We start from the raw sequence: 25,577 nt of genomic DNA on the forward strand, positions 1-25,577 counted from the left end.
TTTGAGTAGGATGATATAATAAATATGGAAAGTACAAAGGTCTTGTTATTTGTAGATCTATTGTGATTGCAGAGTTATCTTATAAGAAAGAGATAATAAATGTAGATATTTAAAACTAGATTTTCTGAACTGATCTGATATCATAGATACGTATTGATAATTTACCAGATATTTTTTCAATTAGGCTAAGTTCGAAGATCCATGCAAATCCTGTACTTGCTATCTTCTATTTCTGATTCCAAACTATAAATGGGATTTTTTTTTAAACGACAGCAAATAACTACCAAAAACATGAATATATATATATATATATATGTATTGTCTCACCGTTTATTTTATTTATCTTCATTGGTAAATTGAAAGGAAGCAGGTTAATTACTTAAAGAGGGTGCACACAATGAACTAGGTAAGAGACGCTAGATTTCACAGTGAGCAAAATAATCCATAGATTCGAATTTTCCTATTCTACGAACAAAAACTTCTAACATGTGATCCATTAATTATAAAATTATTCTTTTACAGTTATTAAATATAATAAACCTAATTTTAATCTTTTTTAAATTACAAAATTGTCTTATATTTTTCTTCAAATTTATAAAACATTCATAATATTTGTTAAAATTGTAAAAAATAAATAGTATTAATATCTTACAAAATTTAGAGATTATTCAAGATCAAGAGTGAAGATTAGATTATCTTAATATCTAAGATATTATACACAAATTCAGATGATATCTTTAACTTTTAAAATAAAACATCTGATATCTAATTTGATCCACGGATTAGATATTAAAAAATCGAACGCAAGGGACAATGCGATAAAGATGGAGTTTTTAACGAGAAAAATCGCCGTAAAATATTTGTATTTTTTTCAAATCTCAATTTAATACCTGTATTTTTTTAATTATTGAATAATATCTATACAATTAATTTTTTTCTAAATAAATTCTATACTTTTAAATTATTAAAAAAAAAATATCTACAGTCAAATAACCGCTATGCAGACAAACGTAAATCATACCTGACGACAAAAATTCTCAAAATCTCTCCTAATCATCGTGCCATATCATCACTAAATTAAATAAAAAATAAATAATTAATAAATTAATTAATAAAATAAAAAATCATACAAATAAATAATAAAAATATATATATACATACACATATACACATACACATATATATACATATATGTATACATACATATGTATATAAATATATACATATACATATATATACATACATATAAACACATATACATGCACACATATATATATATATAAATATATATATATATATATCAATACATACATATACATACACATATATATATATACATATGCATATATATACAAACATCCTAATAATGAACATAAAGAACTAAAGCTATAACAAAAACTCGGTCTGTTTATAAAGCAACCCACCACCAACAGCCATGGCAATGCCCAACACAAACGACATAGTTCAGCGATCAAATTATAGCCGCAAAATCCGGAAGAAATCATGGACCTCAAAATATGTCAAACAGCAAATGAAATCGTCTTTCTGATTAATTCCCCCTTCTGTAATCTCCTTTCCTTTTGGTGGTATTATTTTAACCTGTTGGGATCTTTTTCCTAGTCCTGCAGGGAAAAAGTGAAGCCAAGAGAAGGGAATGGGCCGGTGAGCATCTGGAATTCTAGACTGATGTTATAGCCTATACAAAGTTGCAAGACAAAAAATGCTCACCCTGTCTCGGCTCTTGGCCTCGCCCCTGCTCATGTGTAATCAGATAGAAATACCCTAAACACAAGATTCAAGTTAATCAGCTTCTCTGACATGTTCCAGTTGCGTTCATTTGTTGAGTGACAAATGACAAATGGATGATATCCATCAACCAAGTCTAGACTTCAGGACACGAGTTCGATTACAGTTTTCTGCCGCAAGTTTACGTGAAATAACGTGATACTCCCACATCAGGGAAAATAAAGAGAGAGAAATAGGAAGAAGTTTGCCTAGTGGAGTCATTTTAGTTTTAGATGCCAGACATGACAATGGCTTCTATAAGATATATTAGTTTGGTTCTACTTCTTCAGGGCAAAATGGAAATCCGGGAGAGAAGCAAAAACTATGGATTACTAACCTCTGAAGGGTTGAATTTGGCTCCAAGATTGCTAAGCTTGGCATGGGCCTCGGCGTAGTCTTTGAAAAATGCATCTTGATCTTCAGCATACTTCTCAGCATATACCTGCAGTAACCATACAGTTTTAGCTCAATAGAAGTAACTCTTTTTAAGTTTATTTGCATTGGGAGGTCTCTTGCGCTCTGTGTTTTAACTTTTACCTTGAATGAAGGATCTTCAAAGATCACAGCATCAGTTGGCAAGACAAGGAGATCTTCGTCTCTTTTTTCTTTGATGTCCTGTTGAAGAAAAAAAGGTGAGAAATCGGGTAAAAAGAACGGGAGGTTGTCATTTTTTAAAGTGCGAAGATAGAGGGTTGTTCTGAAATAAAACCTTGAAGTACGAATTGTCAAACTTCAACCACTGTACAGTCCAAGAATGCCCTCCGGATGCCCCCGGACCATCTTTCTGCGACGCATAGTAGTGTCATAAATCTCTACTTCTGTTCTATCAAGTTCTTATGCAATCATTGACATGAATGTTATACAGTAAAGCAACATAAATTCTTAAATCATGTTGAGAATCATGATCGGATTTGATACCGTGTACTTAGTTACTGGCTTTCCCCAACCACTGCGGTCTGGCCTGGATCTCCCCAAGGTGTGGGCACCGGATAATGCAACTATTTCCTGCAGTTCAGATATTTTCTCTTGTAAATTATTCCTTACTAGATATGTATTGCTACTTCCAAAAAGAAATGATAATTAAACAGTCTTCACCTTATCATCAAGTCCCATTCTGTAGAAAACCTGGCGGAGATGATCCGCTGGTGAAGGCGGCCCCGCATCTAGCCATAGAAGTAAAATAAAATAGGAGACTTGCGTCTAGCCAGTAGAAGATATACTGATGGAACCAAAGAATAACCAGAAACTACAGCGAAGCTAATGAAAAAGCAAAAGCCAAAATTGAGGAGCTTACCCGGGAGCCTTCCTTCTTCAGGACATTCTTCAGGTCCTGACACATCAACTCTTCCATATTTCATGGGTATTTTGGGGCCTCCCGCTTCCTGCATTTCATATGTGGGCCAATCAGTTAGTATCATTAAAGCCGCTTAAAAAGAAAAGAACCCTGTTTTAGAAGATAACCTCTATAGCAGTAGCACTGGCAAGCTGGAATAGGTCGGCATATGTAATCCCATTGTACTTGTCTTTGATGGGCTGAATAAGGTTTAAGGCATTCACAAGACCTGAAAACAACAAGCCTAAGAAGAACGGAAAAACAAACAAGTAAAACAAACGGAAAATAATGCACAAACAAAAATTTACCTGCATTGGCAGCATGCTTAAGCTCTACTTCAAACCTAAGACTCCCATTAGCTCCACCTCTCTTAGGCCACTCCTCGATGTTCTTGTTGTATGTGCCAGCATCATGCCATCCCAGACGAACCTGTGACACATTTTCGATAAGGACCCAAAAGTACTCAAGTTTTGTTGCAGTCTACTAAAAAGCAGCAACGGATTATGAAGTACCAAGAGAAAGAACAACAAAAAAAGGATGTAACAAGTTGAAAGTTTCGCATAAAGACCTGCATAGCAAATGGATACACAACTCCAATCATTTCTCAGACCTCTATTCCCATTTCAAATTCCAGTCCTAAAAGCAATTTCAGTTCCAGAAATAATGAATAGCCGAACAGTATCAGAGAACCACTTAAACAGATGAAACATCCGGCTCTTGTCAAAACAGCAAGAGTATGTTCCACGTCGATAGATGGATCAACACATTCGTATGCAACAGGATCCGAGTGAGAATAAACGCACCAGAATAGGATGGCAGAACTTGGTTTTAAGCAGCTCTTTGATGTCTTCTCTAGCACTCTTCAACTGATCAGGATCCGAAGTAGCACATTTCGTGGTGGCGGCACTAAAGCTCCGATTCAACGCAGTAACCGAGTATCTACTCTGAAATCCACCAAACAAACACAATCAGGTCGGAGATATTAAAAAAAACTCAACGGAAAAGGAAGGAGGATAACAAAAACCTGGAATAGGTCGGCATATGTAATCCCATTGTACTTGTCTTTGATGGGCTGAATAAGGTTTAAGGCATTCACAAGACCTGAAAACAACAAGCCTAAGAAGAACGGAAAAACAAACAAGTAAAACAAACGGAAAATAATGCACAAACAAAAATTTACCTGCATTGGCAGCATGCTTAAGCTCTACTTCAAACCTAAGACTCCCATTAGCTCCACCTCTCTTAGGCCACTCCTCGATGTTCTTGTTGTATGTGCCAGCATCATGCCATCCCAGACGAACCTGTGACACATTTTCGATAAGGACCCAAAAGTACTCAAGTTTTGTTGCAGTCTACTAAAAAGCAGCAACGGATTATGAAGTACCAAGAGAAAGAACAACAAAAAAAGGATGTAACAAGTTGAAAGTTTCGCATAAAGACCTGCATAGCAAATGGATACACAACTCCAATCATTTCTCAGACCTCTATTCCCATTTCAAATTCCAGTCCTAAAAGCAATTTCAGTTCCAGAAATAATGAATAGCCGAACAGTATCAGAGAACCACTTAAACAGATGAAACATCCGGCTCTTGTCAAAACAGCAAGAGTATGTTCCACGTCGATAGATGGATCAACACATTCGTATGCAACAGGATCCGAGTGAGAATAAACGCACCAGAATAGGATGGCAGAACTTGGTTTTAAGCAGCTCTTTGATGTCTTCTCTAGCACTCTTCAACTGATCAGGATCCGAAGTAGCACATTTCGTGGTGGCGGCACTAAAGCTCCGATTCAACGCAGTAACCGAGTATCTACTCTGAAATCCACCAAACAAACACAATCAGGTCGGAGATATTAAAAAAAACTCAACTGAAAAGGAAGGAGGATAACAAAAACCTATGATCCAAATCAAACTAAAAAAAAAAACTCGAAACAGAAATGGCGATTCAGAAAGCAGACTTGTACGCGACATCTCACGGTTCCTTTGTATGCATACATATATACACATATAAATACAGAGAGAGGAGTACCGGATAGAGCGATGGAGAGGCAATCGGAGAAGAGACGAGAGATCTGACGAACGACACAGAAGAAGAAGATGATGACGACGAAACGGAGAAAGCGAGTCTGGCTCTGGAGAAGGAAGATGAGGAGGAAAGGAGGCGAGAAGCAGCGACGCCGCTGAAAGAAGCCATGGCCGTCGTCGGAGGTGAAATGAAGCTGGGATTAAGTGTGACGGACACACGCTCTGCCATATGGACCCTGTTCTTGGCTTCGGAAGAAGATCAACGGCGATGCGCGTCGCTAGGGTAAAAGGGGGCTTGTTTGGGAGCGGGGTTTAAGTTGTTCCTGCACCCGGGATTTATCGTCCTTAACGTATCCCCAAAAGCCACGTTACTACCACGACGTTTTATTATTATTTTATGCCCCCACCAACTCATATGCCTGCCATATTTTTTGGTAAAACTTATATGCCTGCCATATTGGCTGTGTAGAATTTGTTTTTTTCTTTTCATTTGACATCAAATTCAATTTGTCCTCTGTTTTCCTTTTTAAAACAATTTTGACTTTGCTTTTTGACTACTATATATGCTTTTGTTAATTAATAATGAAACCAAAAATTAACACGGAATATTTTATTCTAAGAAATGAAAGAAAGTGGAGTTGTAATTTTCTTTGTTAGATTTATGTAATGTTCATAGAGAAATATACGAATTATTCGATTAGTTGAATTACAAATTGAATTTGGATTATAAGTTTTGGACTTCGTTATTCTACGAATATTTTTTTTATAACCAAATATTTTCGAGATCTAAACTAATTTCAAAATCGAAAACAAATTATGTGATTAAAATATTCGCTTCTCTCTCGAGTTTGAGACTAAACAAACGTTTTACATCTCTGTAAAACTGTTGAACTACATAAATTAGATTTATTCTACTTATATGTTAGATACTCGGGTATAACAAATAAGATGAAAGTAAAATCGAATAGATGTATCGGGGTGAATAAGAGGGACCGAACAAGCTGAAAGCTGACCGAAACGTAGAGATCACCATCACACAGGAGAGTCGAGACGAGAGACGAGAGACGAGAGATGAGATGAATTTTAATGCAAAAAAGACAAATTTGATGACGTTTCTGTAATTACGAAAACATATGTATCCACCTTTCACTATTACACAATTAACATTTTTCAGAGATATTGTACCCAAAAAGGTAATGCATAACTAAATGGATGATCACATGTTAATGAGGGGGAAAAGATGGTTCAGGCTATTTTATTTCTTCCGCACTAATATACATCCTTCGTTTAGCCATGGGTTTTAACCGGAGATGCAAATGGAGTCTAAGTTAAGGCAGGACAAGAGATCACTCCCCCCTACTAGATGTTTCACCTCCCCATGTTCAGATCTCACTTTAGATTCCATGTATAGAAGATTTTGTCCTCTCCTTTGCACATTATCCGTGTGTGTCCCTACGCCAAAACAGAACTCATGTCTCGGAGAAGAACACTGTTCCTCGAGAGATTTTTAAATGGTTTACACAAGGGAGTGAGAGCTTTACTTGGGTTTGTCCGTTAATGTCACTAGTGACCTGATAATTCCAGGGCACGTACTATCAGCCAGTGCGCCCAATTCCGATATAGAGAGGGCCTTCTCCTTCACGTAGCTCTGTAGTTTATTAGATCCGAATTCCAGTCTCTCTTGATCTGTTCGAGAACAAGAACCACCATTTCTCAGCCGAATAAGAGCTGCCTCACTGTAAAATACTTATAATGCGAAACAATTTCAGTCAATCTGTGTGTTGAGGGGACAGACCTCTCTCCAGTATTGTATGAACGGCGTGAAACGGGACTGCGGCGAAAAGATCAGCTCCTGGAAGCATCATCCACGTGGGCTCACTGGAATCGTGATTCCCGCACATCGAGCAAACTTCTTTCACCAATGGTTTCAATGTGTTCCCACCGACATCCTTCATTATAGACTCGAAAGAGGAAGGAACGCTGGTCTTGGTGGTCCGAGCTCTCTTCCGCAGTGCCGTAAGAGCCTCTCGGTTTGCATTTCTATCCTTGTCATTCTCAACGATCTGAACAAATATTGCAAGATCCCAATGGTTAGATATTGCAAGATCCCAATGGTTAGACACCAAATTCTATCAGTTACATCGTATATGCTCTGGAAGACATGGAGTTCACAGCAATGAACTAGCTCCAAAACTTGACTTTCACAAAAGGCTTTTCATTCAGACAACGATCATTGACATCGAGAACGTTATTATACACCCACACAACAATATATAAGGAAGATTTTTGTGAGAACCTGACTACGCGCAAGTAAGAAATCATCAGCTTCGGCTTCGATTTTGGTCAAGAGTTCAGCGAAATTCCTCGAGTTCAAATCCATCTACAACAAACTGAATCACTGATTTAGTCGCCCAAAGCTGAATCCGCCAATTAATCACACAGCTCGGAACAGGTAAAAAGTTAGACACAAAAACGTCGAACAAATCCGTTTATCTGGAAACCCTAGATACATCACGCTCATCCAAACACGACCCTGATTGCGCATATAATACGAATTCAGATCCGGAAAGAACAACATTCGGAAATCATATGCTCATATGGCGCCAATTTTCTCCGCCGTCGCAGCCAAACTCTTCCCCGCGGTAAAAGGAGAGGTGGTAATCCTCACCGGGAAGGGGTATTGAGGAGAAGACCTGACGGAGCGGAAGAAGAGGTGGCGACGGAGAAGGAGGAGAGAATACAAAGAAGAAGAAGCTTACCTTGGCTGAGTTGGCTCCGGCAGCTCTCCGGCGGCGGTGGAGACGACGATGGATTTGCGGAAGGTGAAGATTTATAACTCTTGTAAGTAGTCGCTAATTTTGCAAAAACACCCTGTTATTTTTAATTATATACCTATTAAACCCCTTATTTTGCGACAGTATTTGAGACCATATAAAGTTATAAACTACAATTAGTACCAGTAATGTCATGGTGGGTTACCCAGCCCACTTGAACCCAACCCATTTGGGTTTTATGAATTATTGGTTTGGGTTGGATTAACCCAATAACAATAATTAAATGGGTTGGATCAACCCATAAAACTCGTTACAACCCAATCATAATTTTCATATACAACAAAAATATCATTGAATTGAAACATCTTTCTTATGTTTCTAATTTTTAATGACTATCACATATACAAAATATTATATAAAGTAAAAGAAAAAAATAATACGTGAAAACATATATACATACACATATATACATACATATAAATACATACATATTTTTGTATATATACATACGTATATATGTACAAGATAAAATATGTCTATTTCATTCAAGCATTTAGTCGAACAGATTGCATACGCCACTAAAATTTGACCAAAACCCATAAACGCAAGAACAAAATCGTTAATTATAAAATATAATTGAAGCCAATAATTGTATGATTCCACTGTTTCGCAGAAAAATTATATCTAAAGTTCAAGAATAAATACTAAATCAGAAAGTAGAAAGCCAACAGCCGTAGCAAAAGTATGAACAAAATCTATATCTCATAAACTAAAAGACTTATAAGCGAAGTTGAACAGAATAACATGCCAAAGTTTAGAATTACCTTTTCGAAATTGAAAATGCAGATGAAACTCGACAAAAATCACAACTATCAAAGGAAGAAACTGAATCACCTTATCGGTGATTTGGAAAAGAAGGAAAAAACGTTGTTCGAGGTCAGAGAATTAGGGTTTGATGAATTTGGATTTTCAGAATTAAAATAAAATGATTATTGTATAGTGGGCTAATTGGGTTAATTGGGCTAATTTTTTAAGCCCATGGTTTTAATGGGTTAAAACCCATCAAACCCATTAAATAAAAATGACCAAATAATTGATCTAAATATAATCATTAATGGGTTGGTTGGGTTAACCCACTAAACCCAACCCAATTTGACATCACTAAATATTTAGTACCACATATGATTAAAATCTTCTATACAAAAACATAAATGATTAAAATATTATCAAATTTCTAGATCAAAATTGGCATATATAAGATTTTCATTTGAACATTTAAATAAAATCAATCATTTTTTAAATAAAAATATTTCAATACTATTTTGAAAACTTATATGAAATTTTTTAATAGTTAATGTAATTATATAAAAACATTTCATATATTATATGAAATTTTTTACACTTTCAAAATTTTAAAAAATATAAAAAACAAATATCGTGTTCTCTAATTTAGAAAAACAAAATCTCAAAGAAAAAAAAAATAGGAAATGTGGATAATTTATTTAAAATCAATTAGTTTATACATGATTTGTTATGTCTAAGTGTATAATAATAATTAGAAAAAATCTGATGAACATAAAAAAAAGGAATGGCTTATACGGTTTTTGGTATGGATTCGGTTTGATTCTATTAGGGATCGGCTATTTTAGTTTTGAAAAAACTATATAATTGTTAGGTTTTTGTTGAATTTTCTTCACTTCGGTTTCGAATTTGATTTGGTTTAAGTTTTTATTGACAAAAGTATTCATTTAAAAAAAAAAATATTTTTTCCATTATTTTTTTATGATTTACTTCAATTTTTCAATTTTAAAAAAATGATAACCATTCTATTTTTATATTGATTTTAGTTCGATAATGGATGTGTTATTTGTTTAGGATTGGTTCGATTATTCTGATCTTAATCATCTAATGAATAATATCATTCTCAAATATGTATAGAAAAATTCCTAAAACAAAATAACAGGATATATTGGTTTATTTTTTTATATTTCATATCAGTTAATAATAATGGGTAATTTTAGAAAAATAATATAAATGGTTAGAAAGTAATTTTTAAAAATATTTTATGGTGTAAAAGATAAATGAAAGAGAAAAAAAAATGATAAATGCAGAAGAATAATAAAGATAAGTATTTATATGTATATTGCAAACTAGGACTAGACACGGACAGATACCCGGATGTTATAAGGCATCTGTTTTAAGGCATCTCTATCTCAGTCTCAGCCTCATCGGGTTTTTGAACATCTTATCTTGGTCTCTATCTCATAAGGCCCGGGTACCCGAGATCCGAGTACCCAAGGCACGAGATATCATGGAATGTCTGATTTCTATTCCAGTGTATATTATCAAATCCCTCGTATCGACATTTTCAGAACACATTGATATCATGGAATGATTTATTAACAATGCCTAAGTCTACTTCCCAAACGTCCACTGTCCAGACCAAAAGAGAAAGAAACAACAATAAACACAGACAATACATGAACAAGGAAGACAACTACAGAAAAAAAAAATTGGTCGAACAGAGGCGGCGAACCCGACCACATCGGGAACCCGAGATCAAGGCGACGAGGGAGAGGTTCTTACCGAGGGAGAGAAAGAAAATGGTCGAACAGAAGCGGCGAAGACAGACGGCGAGGGAGAAGACATCAGCGTTTCAGGCGACGAGGGAGAAGCTCAGGCGAAGACAACCTGTAACAAGGAGAACACTTAAATCAGGCGACAACAAAAGCGGAGCAAGGAAGAGACGAGGGAGAAGCCCTTACCGAGAGAGAGAAGAGGCGAACGAACAGAGAGCACGGCGATGATGGAGGCTGAAGCTCAGGCGACGACAACCGGAAAGCTCACAAGAGGAGCTCAGCGTTTCAGGCGACCAGAGTCGAGAGTGATGGAGGGCGGAGGTGCAACAAATCGCGAGTGGGAGAGAGACCGAGTGGCGAAGTGAGAGACAGAGAGTTAGATAATTAGGGTTAGGGTTACGTTTTAGGAATAGATAGTTTTGTAAATAGATTAAAATAAGGGGTTTTTTTATAATTTTTATAATTTCCGGATATCCGTGAGATAATCCGTGCAGATATATTAAAACTCGAACCCGAAACCCAAAACTCGGGTTTCGTGCGATAAAAACCCGACATGTATCTCGTTATCTCATAGAATAATACAATCCGGGTATTCGCGAGACAGGATATCCAGAAACCCGCGGGTCTCGGGTAAAAATACCCAACCCTGTTGCAAACTAGTAAGCTTTCAATTTCCTGAATAAACAGAGTTGGTAATCCAATTGCAAACAAGATCATTACTCTCTTACACCTATACCATACATTTGAATTTGAGTATATGATGGCCGATACACGAAACCCAACCTTATTCTCCGCACTCAATGCCTGTATCATTGACATTTTTGTTAAGGCAAGAGTTTTGGTTTTGTTTTTCAACAATTTTCTCACTTGTTTTCAAACTCAGACGCCAAAAACAATTCAACACAATAAAAGAACAATAAGAATTCGAAATTACAAACCAACTAAAAAAAAAAGTAAACCGACTAAATCGAATCTAACCAAAAGTAATTGCTGAGAAAATTGATACGAATGCCCCTCTAAAACAAAATTCCCAATTAAATTCCATGGTTCATGTTTTCACAATGGCTGTAATTTTCTTTCTTTTTTTGTTGCTATTTATATTGTTCCTGCATGCCATCATTTGTATTCCGCATCCTTTTTCATTTAATTATGGTTAATTTCCATTGTTTGGTTATGTTTAATTTTTCTGAGCTATTCGATTGAATTTCGTGTTGTCCATATATATATATATATATATATGTATAGATAGAAAAAAGTAACGTTGATTTGACAGTTCTAGAGGATCACGGAGCTAACTTGAGGACACTGACACGAAATACCAAATATTTCCTTTAACAAAAAAAAGACCAAATATTTCTAATTATATTTGAAACAGTATGCTTAATATATAGGGACAAACCAAAAAAAAAACCCTTCAAATTTTCCACTTACATACAAAAAATTTTCTACTTAAAATTCATCATAAAAAACCATCAACTATTAATTTTGAAAAAAAAACTATGAACTATACAATTATTTAAAAATAATATTTCACTTTTAATTTATTATAAAAAATCATCAATTATTAATTTTAATAAAAAGTTAATCATCTATGTACATTATTCAAAAAATATTTTGTTTTAAATTTACTATAAAAATCTATAAAATTTGAATAAATATATATATATAAATTATATAATTCTAAAGATCATAATAAAAACATAATATTTATTATATTGTAATATTTAAAATTTATATAATTATTTATAAACATCTCTGTACAATAAAATTTGTATACAAATATTATATTTAAAATTCAATACATTTTATTGGTTGTAAAATCTATATTTAAAATTTTATTATATATTAATATTTGAAATATTATAAATTGAGTATATTTTATTGGTAATAGGTTTCTATATTTTAAATAGAATATTTTTGAGATTTCAAATAGTTGATGATTTTTCTATTAAAATTATTATATAAATTTATGAAAAAATTAAATAGATAATTTGCAATCTCTAAAATAATAATATATATAAAAAATTTAAATATAATATTTACAACCAATAAAATATACTCAATTTAAAATCTCTCAAATATTAATATTTTTTTTATATTTTAATAATTGATAATTTTTTATTACAATTAATAATTAATGATTTTTATAATATTTTTAAAGTGAAATATTATTTTTAAATAATTTATATAGTTAATAGTTTTTTGTTCAAAATTAATAGTTGATAGTTTTTTATGAAAAATTTTAATTAGAAGGTTTTTTTGGTTTAACTAGAAAATTTGAAGGTTTTTTTTTTGGATTTGTCCCTAATATATATATATATATTTGTCTACCGAGTAGACGGTGAAATTCGGTTTGAGGCCTTGACCAAATAAGCTGGTAGCCCAACCGTCACCCATAAAATTCTCGCCTAACCTCCGTAAAATACGAGATTTTTACGAAAACATTCTTCAAAGAGAAAACAATCCATTAGAGCGTGCATGATACGCTCCCATACGCGAGTACACTCCCAGCAAAGCTTCAAAAGTCCCCCCGTTGCTTTGCGAGTACATGACACGCGATATCCGTAGTATATTAATACTATAAAATTAATTTTCAATATATATATTTATAGCAGAGAGTATTGGATGAAATCATAACATGTTATACAATATCTAGATTCGGTTTTACTTCCTTTGAATATTGTAATTTTTAGGGAAAATGACATTTTCCTACACTAACTTTGTAAAATGTGATATTTTTCTACACGAATTTTTAATTTGACAAAAAATTACACCAAATTATCTAATATGTCAAATTGATACGCGAACTACCTAATTTAACTGCAATTTCCTACACAATCCGAAAACGGTGTTAAATGTCCGTTAACCGATGACGTGGTATGCCACGTGGCATCTGACATGGCACGCCACATGGAAATTTTTGTCATGTCAGCATGTCACGTCACATTTAAAAAAATAAAAATTCTAAAAAATTGCAAAAAATTTTAAAAAATAACATATTAAAAAAAACAAAAATCCAAAATAAAAAATACAAAAATAAAAATAAAAATAAAAATAAAAATAAAATACATATATATACATATATATATATATATATATTCATATCTATGTACAAATATAAACATATATACTCTTATATATATATATTTATTTTGTATATATATATGAGGATTTATGTTAATATTTGTATTTGTATGTATATATATATATTGTTTTATATATATGTATGTACATATATATATACACACAATATATACGTGTATATGTATTATATATATATGTATGTGTATATATATAAATATACTTGTATATATGAATATGCATATATATGTTGTATACATGCATGTATATATGTGTATATTTTTATTTGATATATATAGAAATATATATATAGGAGTATTTATGTTTATATTTGTATTTATATGTGGATATAAATATATATATATATATATTTTATTTTGTATGTATATATATATATGTTTGTATACATAGAAAGTATCAATACATCAAATGTATCTGAATAAAGCTCATAAACAGTACATCATAGAGCACTAAACCAACAATATAAAATACATGTATTTAAATATATATATAGATATAAATATATATATATATATATATAAATATATATGTATATATATATACATATATAAATATATATATACATATGTATATACATATATATATACATACATACAAAAGAAAAAAATTCATATATATATATATATATTCACATCCATATGCAAATACAAATATAAACATAAATACTCCTATATATATATTTCTATATATATCAAATAAAAAATATACACATATATACATGTATTTATACAAATATATATACATATACATACATACAAGTATATTTATATATATATACACACACATATATATATATATATATAAATATGTATACATGTATATATTGTGTGTATATATATATACATACATACAAAACAATATATATATATATATATATATATCCACATACAAATACAAATTTATAAACATAAATCCTTCTATATAAATATATACAAAATAATAAAAAAATATTCAAATAGATATATATAGGAATATATATATTTATATTTGTATTTCTATATAGATATAAATATATATATGTATATATGTGTATTTTTTTACTTTTTATTTTTATTTTATTTTATTTTTTTGCATTTTTTTTTAGATTTTTGTTTTTTTTTTAAAAAATTGTTTTTTTTTTGCAATTTTTTGGATTTTTTATTTTAAAAAAAAATATGACGTGGCATAAATGGCAAAATTTTCCTGTGGCGTACCATGTCAGATGCTACGTGGCATGACACGTCATCAGTTAACGGACATTTAACACTATTTTTGGATTGTGTAGAAAATTGCAGTTAAATTGGGTAGTTCGTGTATCAATTTGGTATATTAGATAATTTAGAGTAGTTTTTTATCAAATTAAAATTTCGTGTAGAAAAAAGTCACATTTAACATTAAACATAATCGGTGTAGGAAAATATCATTTTCCCTGATTTTTATTGAATAATGACAAGTCTGCAATGATTCTCAATTGAATTTTTTTTATATATTTCATATAGTCATATATAATGACGCGCTCGTTATGTTATATGTCAAAATTTCAAGGTGGAAAAAATTTAGTATTATAAAAAAAATGGAAAAGTGCAAGGTGTAGCGTCGTAATCAACAGTGTCATCGTCGTATCGTCGTCATCATCTTCGTCGTCGTCGTAGTTTTAAACGACTTCAGCTTTTCTCGGAATCCAAACAGAAAATTTGTGATTCCTACGCTTGTTCCTTTGATTTGGATACGATTCAAATCCGATACGTTGAGGTTGTGAGGCGGTTTCTGCGAATGGGGAAGGCGTTCGAGGCGGCGGATGCGACTGAGCTGGTGACAGGACTACGGCGAGGCTTCGATGCCGGAGTGACTCGCGGATATGAGTGGAGAGTGTCTCAACTCAAGAACCTCCTCAAGGTATGCGACCACCACGAGCCGGAGATTGTCGCCGCCCTCCGCGACGATCTCGGAAAGCCGGAGCTCGAGTCCTCCATCTACGAGGTCAAATCTTCTGGCTTCCTTTTTTTTTACTGTGTCTATTGTTACTGTATCGTATGCTTCGGTTATCGATGAATATGCGTATGATTTTGAATGTGGTTTCTATTTCCGTGTTCGAATTCGTCTATTTGTTATGTGATGAAGATGCATACGGAAAATTCCAGTTCGGATTTCGGAATTTCTTGCTTGAATTCGAAAAGTACATGTTGGTGCTGAAGTTTTGGAACTGTCGGTTTAATAAGTTCCCCTTCTACTTTGTGTTGTGCCTCCGCTGCATTTATTCTCATCACATTCCTTGTTGCCTTTGTAGTTTTTGCTCGGCCACTTGGAGGAATGTGGTGCTTTCACAATTATATTTCTGACTTACATGGCAAATGGCTGTAATCTCTGTAGAAATTATGAAAGACATTGCAGTTTTCTCTTGAAAGCAACCTACCCATGTATTTATTGTGTCGGTTTTAGTTTTGGCATTAAACTAATCACCTACTCTTCAACTCAGGTCTTGGGACTACTTACATAGGTTGAAAACACGGGTTTCAGGACATAACTTTCATTTTCTTGTAGTGGTACCTGGTTAGTGAGAGCAAATTTTTGTGGGTTAAATATAGAGGTGTTTCTTTTAAATGTTATTTGGGAATAGGGCATGAATCATACTGTTGTCATCCCTAATGCATCTGGGTCTTAGATCATGATGCTGAAAATTTAAGCAGGCCTACTTTGTTTGCTATTTTGATACATGCATGCCATTTTGTGTCTCATTCCTAAACTATGTTAAGGCCATGCATATCATGTATTCAAGCATTTCTTTGATCACGATGCTACGGTGGTGCAGGTTGCCCTGCTGAGAAACTCGATTAAGTTAGCACTAAAACACCTAAAAGACTGGATGACACCCGAGAAGGTGAGACTTGACAGAGAATACTGAATTCTCTTCTTTTGTTTGCATTGTTGTCTAGCTGACAAGTATTCTGTGTTCACAGGCAAAAACTTCTCTGACGACCTTTCCTGCATCTGCTGAAATTGTGTCAGAGCCTTTGGGAGTTATCTTAGTAATCTCGGCTTGGAATTTTCCTTTTTGTATGTTGACACCCTGACTTCAATTTTCATCATAGTCTCGTTATGTTTTCGTTCCTGACTATCCTTCTGACAGTCAAATATGTCTGTTTTCTTGCCAGTGTTGTCTCTTGACCCAGTTGTTGGAGCAATTGCTGCCGGTAATGCTGTTGTCCTAAAGCCATCAGAAATCGCTCCCGCCACAGCATCTCTGCTCTCAAAGTTAATGGAACAATATCTAGATTGCTCTGCCATAAAAGTTGTAGAAGGAGGCGTAGCCGAAACAACTGCATTGCTGGAGCAAAAATGGGACAAAATATTTTATACAGGTTTGTATTTCTTGGATTGTCTGTTTTTATTTCAAAGTATTCATCTATTGATGAATTCAAACTTCCCATCATCTCTACAATGTGAGAAAATAACTAGTTACTTGAAGCAAATGCAAGCATTTGAAAGAGGTAATAATGGAATGGAGTAAATAGCTTCTCTTGATTTATTCATGATGGCATGGCACGAGATTAGGCTTTCAATTTGTGATCCATGGTTTGATGTTTAAATTCCGTATAATGTTCTTATCATCATAAATGGTCTGAACAAAAGCATCACGGACATGATAAAGGCTATGGCAAACATTAAACCCACATGTAGTGAAATCTTCCTAGTTACAAGGCACTAAACGGCTGACTCTGGATTTGTTCAGGTAATTCAAGAGTTGCACGTGTCATAATGGCAGCAGCTGCAAAACACCTCACGCCTGTAGTCTTGGAGCTGGGGGGAAAATCTCCTGCTGTAGTGGACTCGGGCATTAATTTGCGAGTACTTGATAGTGCTTTTTCCAGTCTATTCCATTAGAATTCTTCAGCCAGATGCTTACAGTGTCTGCATTAGAGCAGCTGACTTCATTCGCCCAATGCTGACATGTAAATTTGTGTCTGTTAAGGTTGCTGTTAGGCGGATAATTGCTGGAAAATGGGGTTGCAACAATGGACAGGCATGTGTTTCTCCTGACTACATCCTGACAACAAAAGATCATGCTCCTAAAGTGGTGGGTTAAGATGGATACGTGATACTTATACTACTCGGAAATCAGGCTAATTTCTCTGTTTGTGTTTAACCGTCTCTCTGGCTGTTTCTCTTCTCAAGATTGATGTCTTGAAGCATGAGTTGGAGGCATTTTATGGGAAGAACCCTATGGAGTCCAAGGATCTCTCTCGTATTGTAAACTCTAACCACTTTGACCGCTTGGCGAGGATTTTGGATGAGGATAAAGTTGCCGATAAAATCGTCTATAGAGGTCAAAAGGACAGAGCTAACCTGTGAGATTCTCTATTTGTTTTTTTTCATTATCATAACTGTCTTTGTGCATTATAACTGATGAGGAAAACAAATCCCTTTTGCTGATGTTATGTCACCAAAATTTCAGGAAAATCGCTCCGACCATCCTGCTTGATGTACCGAGAGACTCGCTTATCATGAATGAAGAAATATTTGGCCCTCTACTTCCCATCCTCACGGTAGGAAACATTATCCTTTATCAAATTGGTTTCCACAATATCCCACTGTATTTGGTATGGTCTTAGAAGACAATGAAGCAAATATGTTTGATATATTCATATATTCTGTACAGCTCGAGAACTTGGAAGACAGTTTTGACGTGATCAATTCCGGATCAAAGCCACTTGCTGCATATTTGTTTACCAATGACAAAAAGCTGAAAGAGAAATTTGCGAGGATAGTCTCTGCTGGAGGCGTAGTGGTCAACGACATAGCCGTTCATGTAACCACACTGCTCTCTTATCCATTTAGCGGTTCATCATTATATCGCTGAAGAGTGAAATGAATGTGTCGAGAAAATTTTGCAGCTTGCGCTTCACACGTTGCCGTTTGGGGGAGTTGGGGAAAGTGGAATGGGTTCATACCACGGGAAATTCTCTTTCGATGCTTTCAGCCACAAGAAGGCTGTTCTTTACCGAAGCCTTTTAGGTGATGCATCAATGAGATACCCGCCTTACTCGCGATGGAAGCTTAGATTGCTAAAGGCTCTTGTCAACAGAAATCTATTGGACTTACTCAAAGCCCTACTAGGTTTACATTAAAGGTACAAGACAAACTCTGGTGAAGTTCCTTCTGTTTATTTGCTTTTCTGCCATAACTATTGGCTGTGAAAGATCCACTGATCTATGAACCAGTTTCTTCTTTTCAACTTCATTGTTACATTAAAGATGAAAGATGATACAGCCTCTTAGGTTTTAGCTAAACCATGTTGCTAGAAGAGGAATTGAAAGCATTGAGAGAGAGATATCGGTCATGCGGAACCTTCTAGAATGTTCCGGATATCTGCCCGTTGATCCTCTGTAAATCTTTCTGGGAACTTTGTCCGGAACCTTATCCTCAAATCTCCTCTCTTCCCCTTTCCATTTAATCTCGGCATCCCTTTGCCTTCGATTAGGGTGGTGTACCCATGGTGAATAACATCGTCTATTCTTAAATTCATGGTGTCCCCATCAGGTAAGGCGACGGAGATCTCACAGCCAGTCAAAGCTTCCACGAGAGGGATTGCTACTTCCATCTCGAGGTCGTCTCCTTCCCTTGTGAACAGCTTGTGCTCTTTCTCGGCGATCACAAATGTCAGGTCAGCCGCCACGCTCCCCATCGCTTCATTTCCCTTTCCTTCGAAAGTAACCTTCGTACCTCCTTTCCATCCTGGCTTCACCTTTATCTCCACCATCTCCTCCTCCTGGCTCATCTCCCTACACAAAATCACCGAAACAAAGGCAACAAAACCGTCACCTAATGCCGTTTCTGAACCCCGAATAGCAAGAAATAAAGCCAAACAGACCCGAAACTCGTTTTTCAATTCGTTTGGGCAAAATATTTGCAAGACAAGAGACGAACCCCGAGCTGCTGAGGACGTCTCTCTTGATCATGATCTTCTTGGTGCAGCCTTTGCAGAGCTCCTCGAGCGTGCAGACGAGTTCCTCCTTGGTCGGAGGAGGCTTAGCCACAGTGGCAGCAGAGGTCGAGTACAATATCGGGTTGGTGAAGGTTCTCTGGACGGTTGAGGCTGCGACGGAGGGTCCAAAGCTGAACGACGATGACAGGTTCCGGCTGTTGCAACTGCTCTTGCTCCTTGCGAAGGATGACGATGACAGGTTTCGCCTCAAGGGCGTGGCCCTACTCTGGCTGCAACTTCTCGACAGTGACGGCTTCTTGTCCCGCACCAAATCCGCACCATCGTATCGATAGCTACGAACCCTACAAAGTCTCACCCCTCCCTCCTTCACATCAGCCTTCGCTTCCTGAAGACACACACACACACGCATTGATACATATTCACAAAAATTTCATACACATCTTAATTAGGACGACGAACGGAAAGGGTTACCGGAAGAAGAAGATCAATGGCGTCTCGTTTGGATTCGGGTCGGGGCTTCGCCTTTGGGTCGAAGTTGAAGGAAGGAGAAGAAGAAGAGAGCTTGTGGTGTCTGCTGTGGTGAGGCCATAGCCTCGCGATTGATCTGCAGAGTTTGATGACGTCACGGAGGAATAAGCTTTTCTTCTTCGGCACTCCTCCTTCCGTCGCCATTTTATGACGATCAGGAAAATATGAAGAGAGAGAGGATATAATGACGAATGGGTTTTCCGAGGATCGAATCGTTTTGTCCAAATCCTATGTTTAGCCCATTCGTTAACTGCTTCTCTCTCGTAGGGATAATATTCTATACAAATCTCTACCGGATTTATTTTTTTTTTAATTTTTGAAAACGGCCATCACACGTAACGGAAAAATACGTGTGTATATATTTGTACGATATTTTTGTGGTTGAATAATCGAATCGACATAAGATTTGGCCATTGTTAAGAGTGTGGGTCCACTACCAAAATGGTGATCAGGGTTAGCCGATAAGTTACGTGTGCTCCATCATCGATCAATCTTATCATTGCTAAGAAAATGTTATAATACATATATATATATATATATATGTATGTACCAATTCAGTACGGATAAAGTTATTCAATTGGGATCGGTTTGGTTTTGTATAACTTGAACCAAATTTTAATCTGATGAGCCAAAAAGTTAAAATTTATATGCCTATTTATTTATTTATTTATTGGATGTATTGAGGAATTGTCGTCGAATGCATTTGCTGTTGAGTTGTGATATGATAAAAATGAGTCAAATCACAAATACATACCGATGCAGTTAAGTTCTCCGTATGTGTGTGTGTATATATTAATATACACGAACCAAAAGTCAGTCAAGAACGCTTCTCCGGGAATTAATGTGATAGTTTTTGTAATACCACTTGCCATGGGTACCCCCTTAGCTTTTCACTTCAGTTCACACTGCTTGTAAATGTAACACAAATTTTGGTAATTCAATCACATAAAAAAAAAAACAAAAAAGAACACTTCTCTCTCTCTCTCTCTCTCTCTCTCCAGAGGAATGAACGAATGTCTTCCCTCTCGGATAAATTCTACTCTTTGTGTGTGTAGATATTATCTAGTGTAATGGTAACGTAATCAATGAAATTGAAAGAAACAACCAGTTTTTAATATGGACCCTTACAAAGGGTACGAGATCCACCGAAGAATTTTTGCACTGTCTCACCCCTTTCTTTGTTGGCTTTATGAGGTAGAAAGATCAACAATTCTTTTATTGATTGATTATCTTGATTCTGATATGAGACACAAATTATCAAAAATCTAATTGGATTATTTGGTAACATTTGCAGATCTGATCTAATTGTGGTATGATAATCGAAATTGCAAAAATATATTTCAACCATCATGTGAAACAGTGACAAACCAATAAAGGTAGTGAGGCGGTCAAAATTTTGGTCAATGGGATACCTTTATAATTTTAGACAGATTTTATCTATAAATAGAGAGTTTCCGCGAGAGGGAGAAGTAGAAGTATGATACACAAAATAAGAAATTTGATCAAGATATTCTACAATCAAATGGTTGACTTTTTGGATGTTATTTACTGTAGACTTAGTTTGTACATGTCTGATTGTTGTAATATCGAACGGTGTAATTATTCCGCTTTGATTTGTAAGGTGTAACTTGGAGTTGTTGCCGGAATCAGAAGTTACGCGGTGGATTTTCCGTTTGAATTGCTACTTGTGATCGAGGTTAGAATATTGGAATTAATATTCTGATGTGTGAACATTATAATCCTATTCTACCGGTTAATTACGGTATCGTTGTATTAGACATTGTCGTTCTCACATGTTTATAACAATCGGTGGAGGGAGAATCAGCATCTTAACGCAGCTTGTAACTGCGATGATCCAATTGAGGTTTAGTGTCTGGTCGTGTATCTCAGATAAGACCTTACCAATGAATCTGTCCTTAGATGCCTGGAGCTTCTGTGCAAGGAAGGAATCATGGGTGAATTTTCTAAAATTCCGTTTTTTGTTTTGTTTTATCAATTAGAGTTTAAATCCCGAATCCTTAAATGGTTAAGAGCTCCAATCCTAATCAAAATAGTGTTAAGAGTTTTCAAATCTCTTTAAAAAAGAATGGACATCGGTTCTTTCTTATCCATAAAACCGAATTTGTGGAAGGGATAGATGTGTGGGAGAGAGAGAAAAGTCAACCATTTTTGTCGTGTTTCCTAAAGATTATTCTACCACATAATGTGGTTCTAAGTTTTAATCTATATTGTTGTGACAATTTGTGCGGATGATGGAAAATGATATTTTATCTATATTTAAGTTTTTATAAAAGTAAATCCACGATAAAAAATTTAAGATTATTTATCAATCAGTATCAGTTTCCGGTTCCGATTTAGTATATTCTATAGATTTTTTTTTTCCAACTTGTATTGGTTTTTCAAAAAAAAAAAATGGTTAGTGAATTATTTGGATTTTATTGATTTTACCAGTTGCATGTAATTTTGATGTATCAATTATATTTTTAGTATCAATTACTATATACATATATATAGGCAGCTTAATGGACAGCTAAAATTTTGCATTGCAACGATTTTTCAACGAAATAGTTTTTTTTTAATAAATATTTTAGTTGCAAAGTAGTTTTCTGAATAATTTGTGTTTTAAATCATTACAACAAAATTGTTGGCCGCGTAGATCGATACATAGTAACCCAATTTCATTGCAATATAGCTTTTATTTAGTTTAGAAATTTATTTATTGAACAATATTTGTAAATATTTATATATTTATGTAAAACAATTTAAAATTACAATTACTTTTATTTTAATTTATTTTTTAAAAAACGACACAGATAGCGTTTCTATTTTCGCTGTCCAAAAACAACACAATTTCGTCTCTCTTCTTGGCAACGAAGCCAGTTCGTTGCTAACAGCCTAATATCATTACAAATGTCAACACATTATTTCGGCATCAAATTCTGGTATATTCTCAAACCCAAGTGGAAGATTGGAACACGAACACCACCGGCACCAGAACCAATCTCCGTCGTCCGTTGCTGGATGATCGGACGGCGGGGAAGCTCCTCCTCCCCCTAGCATTTGATGTCTGCGTGAAAAAAATATAAAATAAATATCAGACTATAAAATGGTTTAACCCACAATTAAACAGGCTGGGTTAATTAAAACCCGTTTCATAAATAAACCAATGTCTAATTATTTTATATATTTCGGGCCTTGCAGAAAAAAAAAAAGCTGTTTCTGGATTTTTTTTTCTATAAGAGATTATATCGTCCAAGGCTCATTTTGGAAACGTTGCTAATATCCATAAACCGAACATAAAAACAAGACATCGGTCATAATGCAGTGAACAATGGCTTCATTGACCGTATCAAGTAAAATAGTAAAGAAAGATTCATGAATCATATCATATCCTATAAATATGTAATGAGATTCTTAATCTTGAACCAAAAATCTGAATACACATGACGAATGATGACAGCAAAGACGAGCTGAGAATATTCCCGTACCCTACTACACAACACATTGAAACGACGGACGCCCCCAAAACAACCGTACACCGTCAGATCAGGCCCCTAACGCAAGATCGGACGGTCCAAAAAAAAAGAAATAAAGACATAAAAATTATCTTCCAAATCTACGGCAATCGCCGAATCGGTACACTCATTGACCGACGCATTTCATCGGTCTCGTGTTACCGTGCGACCGTCCGCACCCTAAAACTGTTTCGGCATGTACGTGAACATGTCCTGCAGCGGCCACATCTGGTTACCCCCTCCGAACGCGTTCTCCACCGTGGCATCTATGTAATTGTACCCAAAATCGAGGGCTTTGTTATCGTTTCCGCCATTGTTGCTTTTCACCGTCCACTCCATCCACTTAGGCTCGCTCTGAACCTCGCTTGTGAACTCCGGCGACACCACGTGCTCCGAGCAGCTCGATTCCGTGTTCAGCTTTGGCACCGAATCCGACGTGTCGAAGTACACGAAATCGTTCGCCATCTTCTGCGGCGGTGGCATACTGTACGGCCCCCCCCCCGCCGTTGCCTTCAGCACCGGCTTCTCCTCCACCGCATCGATCATCGCCGGGAAATCTCCGACGACGCCGTACATCCGCGGTGGCCGCTTCTCGATAGTCCCTTTCTTGTTATATATGCGGCAAAGCACCCAATCGTCCAGCTGGGGAAATCAATACCGTCGGATTAAGAAATCATACAGAATTAAAAAAAACTAAATACGGATTTATTTTTCATAATTTAATTTCATACCCTTAGGCTATTATTTTTCTTGCGAGCAGACCGGTCAACGTCGGCGAGCCGGTATTCATGCATGATCCAATTGGTTTTCTCTCCCTTAGGGGCCTTGCCGGCGTAAAACACCAAAGCTTTCTTGATCCCCATCGGTTTAGGAGAACCGATCGGTTTATCAGCCCCGGTGGCCTTCCAATAACCGGTCCCAGCCGCCCGGTTCGGCCGCGAACCGTTGGGGTACTTCCTGTCCCTCGGCGAGAAAAAATACCACTCCTTCTCCCCGTACAAAGCTAAACCTGTAGATTTCAAACCAATCAAATTCAAAACATCTTAGGAATTCGATGATTTTGAGTGGATAAGAACGGAAATAACCGGTTTGGGATTAATCGAAATCAAAATAGATGAGTACCAGGGAGGTCCCAAGGATCGAATTTGTAGAGATCGATCTCGGCGATGATCGGGACAGCGATCGTCTGCGACGCGCATTTACGGCAGAGATAGTGCATGACGAGCTCTTCGTCCGTCGGATGGAATCGGAATCCAGGAGGTAACTGTAAATCCGCCGCTGCAGTCATTTTTTTTTCACTATTTCCCTTTTTACCCTTCGCTTTTGTTCTTACTTCCCTCCGGCTGCAACTTGACTCTCTCTCTCTCTGTGTAATGCAGCGGCGGCGTTTGAAACTCAGAAATGAGGCGAGGAACGGGAATATATAGGGAGGGAGGGGACACGTGTCGAGAGATTAAGCTGTGAGGAGATGAGAGCTTCTAGAATACACGCGGATGGTCACGCCGCGTGATGACGTGGAAAAGGACACGTTTCAACAGGAGAAGTTAGGTGGTGACGTGGCGACAAGGCTCAAGGACGTGATGTTGTCACTGCTTACGTCTTGTGATTTGAGAGCGGTCCAGGAACTTAAATCCGACCGGTCCGATGCGACCGAACCTAAAGGGTGACATAGGGATTCGTATCCGGTCGGCGATCAGGTCCCCATGTATGGGTCCCACTTTCGTCTGTAATTCTGCAAAGCGTTGAATCAACGTCTGAATTAAACGGTGGATAAGACTGACACGTCGTCTCCACACATGCACGTAAAACCCCCACCACATACATATTCACTAATGATTTGTCCTATTTCATGGATTGTATAGCTAGATTTATTTATTTAATTTTTATGAGACTGGTTATCTGACTCTAGAAATTAACTTCTTTTTTTTTTATCATCACTGTGCATCACGTTTTGCTTGGATTATTAAATTGTGGTGATACCATAAGATATATATCACTTTTACGTCACTAGC

At 35.8% G+C, this 25,577-nt stretch overlaps 5 protein-coding genes across 12 annotated transcripts; 1 reads left to right on the top strand and 4 right to left on the bottom strand.

Moving 5' to 3' along the window:
- Window positions 1–1,373: 1,373 nt before the first annotated feature.
- On the bottom strand, window positions 1,374–5,542 carry LOC104813151 (L-ascorbate peroxidase S, chloroplastic/mitochondrial). 2 transcript variants are annotated; one of them, XM_010540689.2, is made up of 13 exons: window positions 5,149–5,541; window positions 4,794–4,934; window positions 4,299–4,419; window positions 4,143–4,219; window positions 3,247–3,270; window positions 3,080–3,167; window positions 2,881–2,948; window positions 2,704–2,790; window positions 2,495–2,569; window positions 2,323–2,400; window positions 2,123–2,227; window positions 1,729–1,782; window positions 1,374–1,622 (listed from the first exon to the last, which is right to left on the bottom strand). In XM_010540689.2, the coding sequence occupies exons 1-12, from the start codon at window positions 5,371–5,373 to the stop codon at window positions 1,768–1,770; spliced, it is 1,104 nt and encodes a 367-aa protein (XP_010538991.1). In that variant the 5' UTR covers window positions 5,374–5,541; the 3' UTR covers window positions 1,374–1,622; window positions 1,729–1,767. The 2 variants fall into 2 exon arrangements, with proteins under 2 accessions (XP_010538991.1, XP_010538992.1); XM_010540690.2 differs by lacking the exon at window positions 4,143–4,219 and having other exon boundaries at window positions 3,247–3,347; window positions 5,149–5,542.
- A 702-nt stretch (window positions 5,543–6,244) lies between these two features.
- Window positions 6,245–10,918, bottom strand: LOC104813152. Of its 6 annotated transcripts, none has more exons than XM_010540692.2 (6): window positions 10,684–10,918; window positions 10,505–10,609; window positions 7,904–7,996; window positions 6,940–7,207; window positions 6,686–6,830; window positions 6,245–6,596 (listed from the first exon to the last, which is right to left on the bottom strand). In XM_010540692.2, exons 2-6 carry the CDS (start codon window positions 10,565–10,567, stop codon window positions 6,581–6,583), a joined length of 585 nt encoding a protein of 194 aa, XP_010538994.1. In that variant the 5' UTR covers window positions 10,568–10,609; window positions 10,684–10,918; the 3' UTR covers window positions 6,245–6,580. The 6 variants fall into 6 exon arrangements, with proteins under 6 accessions (XP_010538994.1, XP_010538996.1, XP_010538995.1 ...); XM_010540694.1 differs by lacking the exons at window positions 10,505–10,609; window positions 10,684–10,918 and adding exons at window positions 7,441–7,524; window positions 8,743–8,875; XM_010540693.1 differs by lacking the exons at window positions 10,505–10,609; window positions 10,684–10,918 and adding exons at window positions 7,441–7,524; window positions 8,743–8,875 and having other exon boundaries at window positions 7,904–8,015.
- Window positions 10,919–15,150: 4,232 nt separating this feature from the next.
- Window positions 15,151–19,920, top strand: LOC104813155 (aldehyde dehydrogenase family 3 member H1-like). Of its 2 annotated transcripts, XR_771714.1 has the most exons (12): window positions 15,151–15,558; window positions 16,388–16,456; window positions 16,536–16,632; window positions 16,731–16,937; window positions 17,309–17,424; window positions 17,549–17,653; window positions 17,752–17,924; window positions 18,032–18,122; window positions 18,236–18,385; window positions 18,471–18,706; window positions 19,117–19,240; window positions 19,552–19,920. XR_771714.1 is itself a non-coding variant. In XM_010540698.1 (10 exons), the coding sequence occupies exons 1-10, from the start codon at window positions 15,352–15,354 to the stop codon at window positions 18,702–18,704; spliced, it is 1,449 nt and encodes a 482-aa protein (XP_010539000.1). In that variant the 5' UTR covers window positions 15,151–15,351; the 3' UTR covers window positions 18,705–18,811. The 2 variants fall into 2 exon arrangements, 1 of the variants encoding a protein (XP_010539000.1); XM_010540698.1 differs by lacking the exons at window positions 19,117–19,240; window positions 19,552–19,920 and having other exon boundaries at window positions 18,471–18,811.
- Window positions 18,783–20,464, bottom strand: LOC104813153 (dnaJ homolog subfamily B member 13-like). Its single transcript, XM_010540697.1, has 3 exons — window positions 19,994–20,464; window positions 19,504–19,907; window positions 18,783–19,358 (listed from the first exon to the last, which is right to left on the bottom strand). The coding sequence occupies exons 1-3, from the start codon at window positions 20,192–20,194 to the stop codon at window positions 18,914–18,916; spliced, it is 1,050 nt and encodes a 349-aa protein (XP_010538999.1). The 5' UTR covers window positions 20,195–20,464; the 3' UTR covers window positions 18,783–18,913.
- A 2,958-nt stretch (window positions 20,465–23,422) lies between these two features.
- Window positions 23,423–24,963, bottom strand: LOC104813156 (NAC domain-containing protein 2-like). Its single transcript, XM_010540699.1, has 3 exons — window positions 24,688–24,963; window positions 24,297–24,574; window positions 23,423–24,207 (listed from the first exon to the last, which is right to left on the bottom strand). The coding sequence occupies exons 1-3, from the start codon at window positions 24,851–24,853 to the stop codon at window positions 23,746–23,748; spliced, it is 906 nt and encodes a 301-aa protein (XP_010539001.1). The 5' UTR covers window positions 24,854–24,963; the 3' UTR covers window positions 23,423–23,745.
- Between the last annotated feature and the right edge of the window lie 614 nt (window positions 24,964–25,577).

This window comes from Tarenaya hassleriana, unplaced genomic scaffold (genome assembly GCF_000463585.1).
Source record: "Tarenaya hassleriana unplaced genomic scaffold, ASM46358v1 Cleome2, whole genome shotgun sequence".
Lineage (NCBI taxonomy): Eukaryota > Viridiplantae > Streptophyta > Magnoliopsida > Brassicales > Cleomaceae > Tarenaya > Tarenaya hassleriana.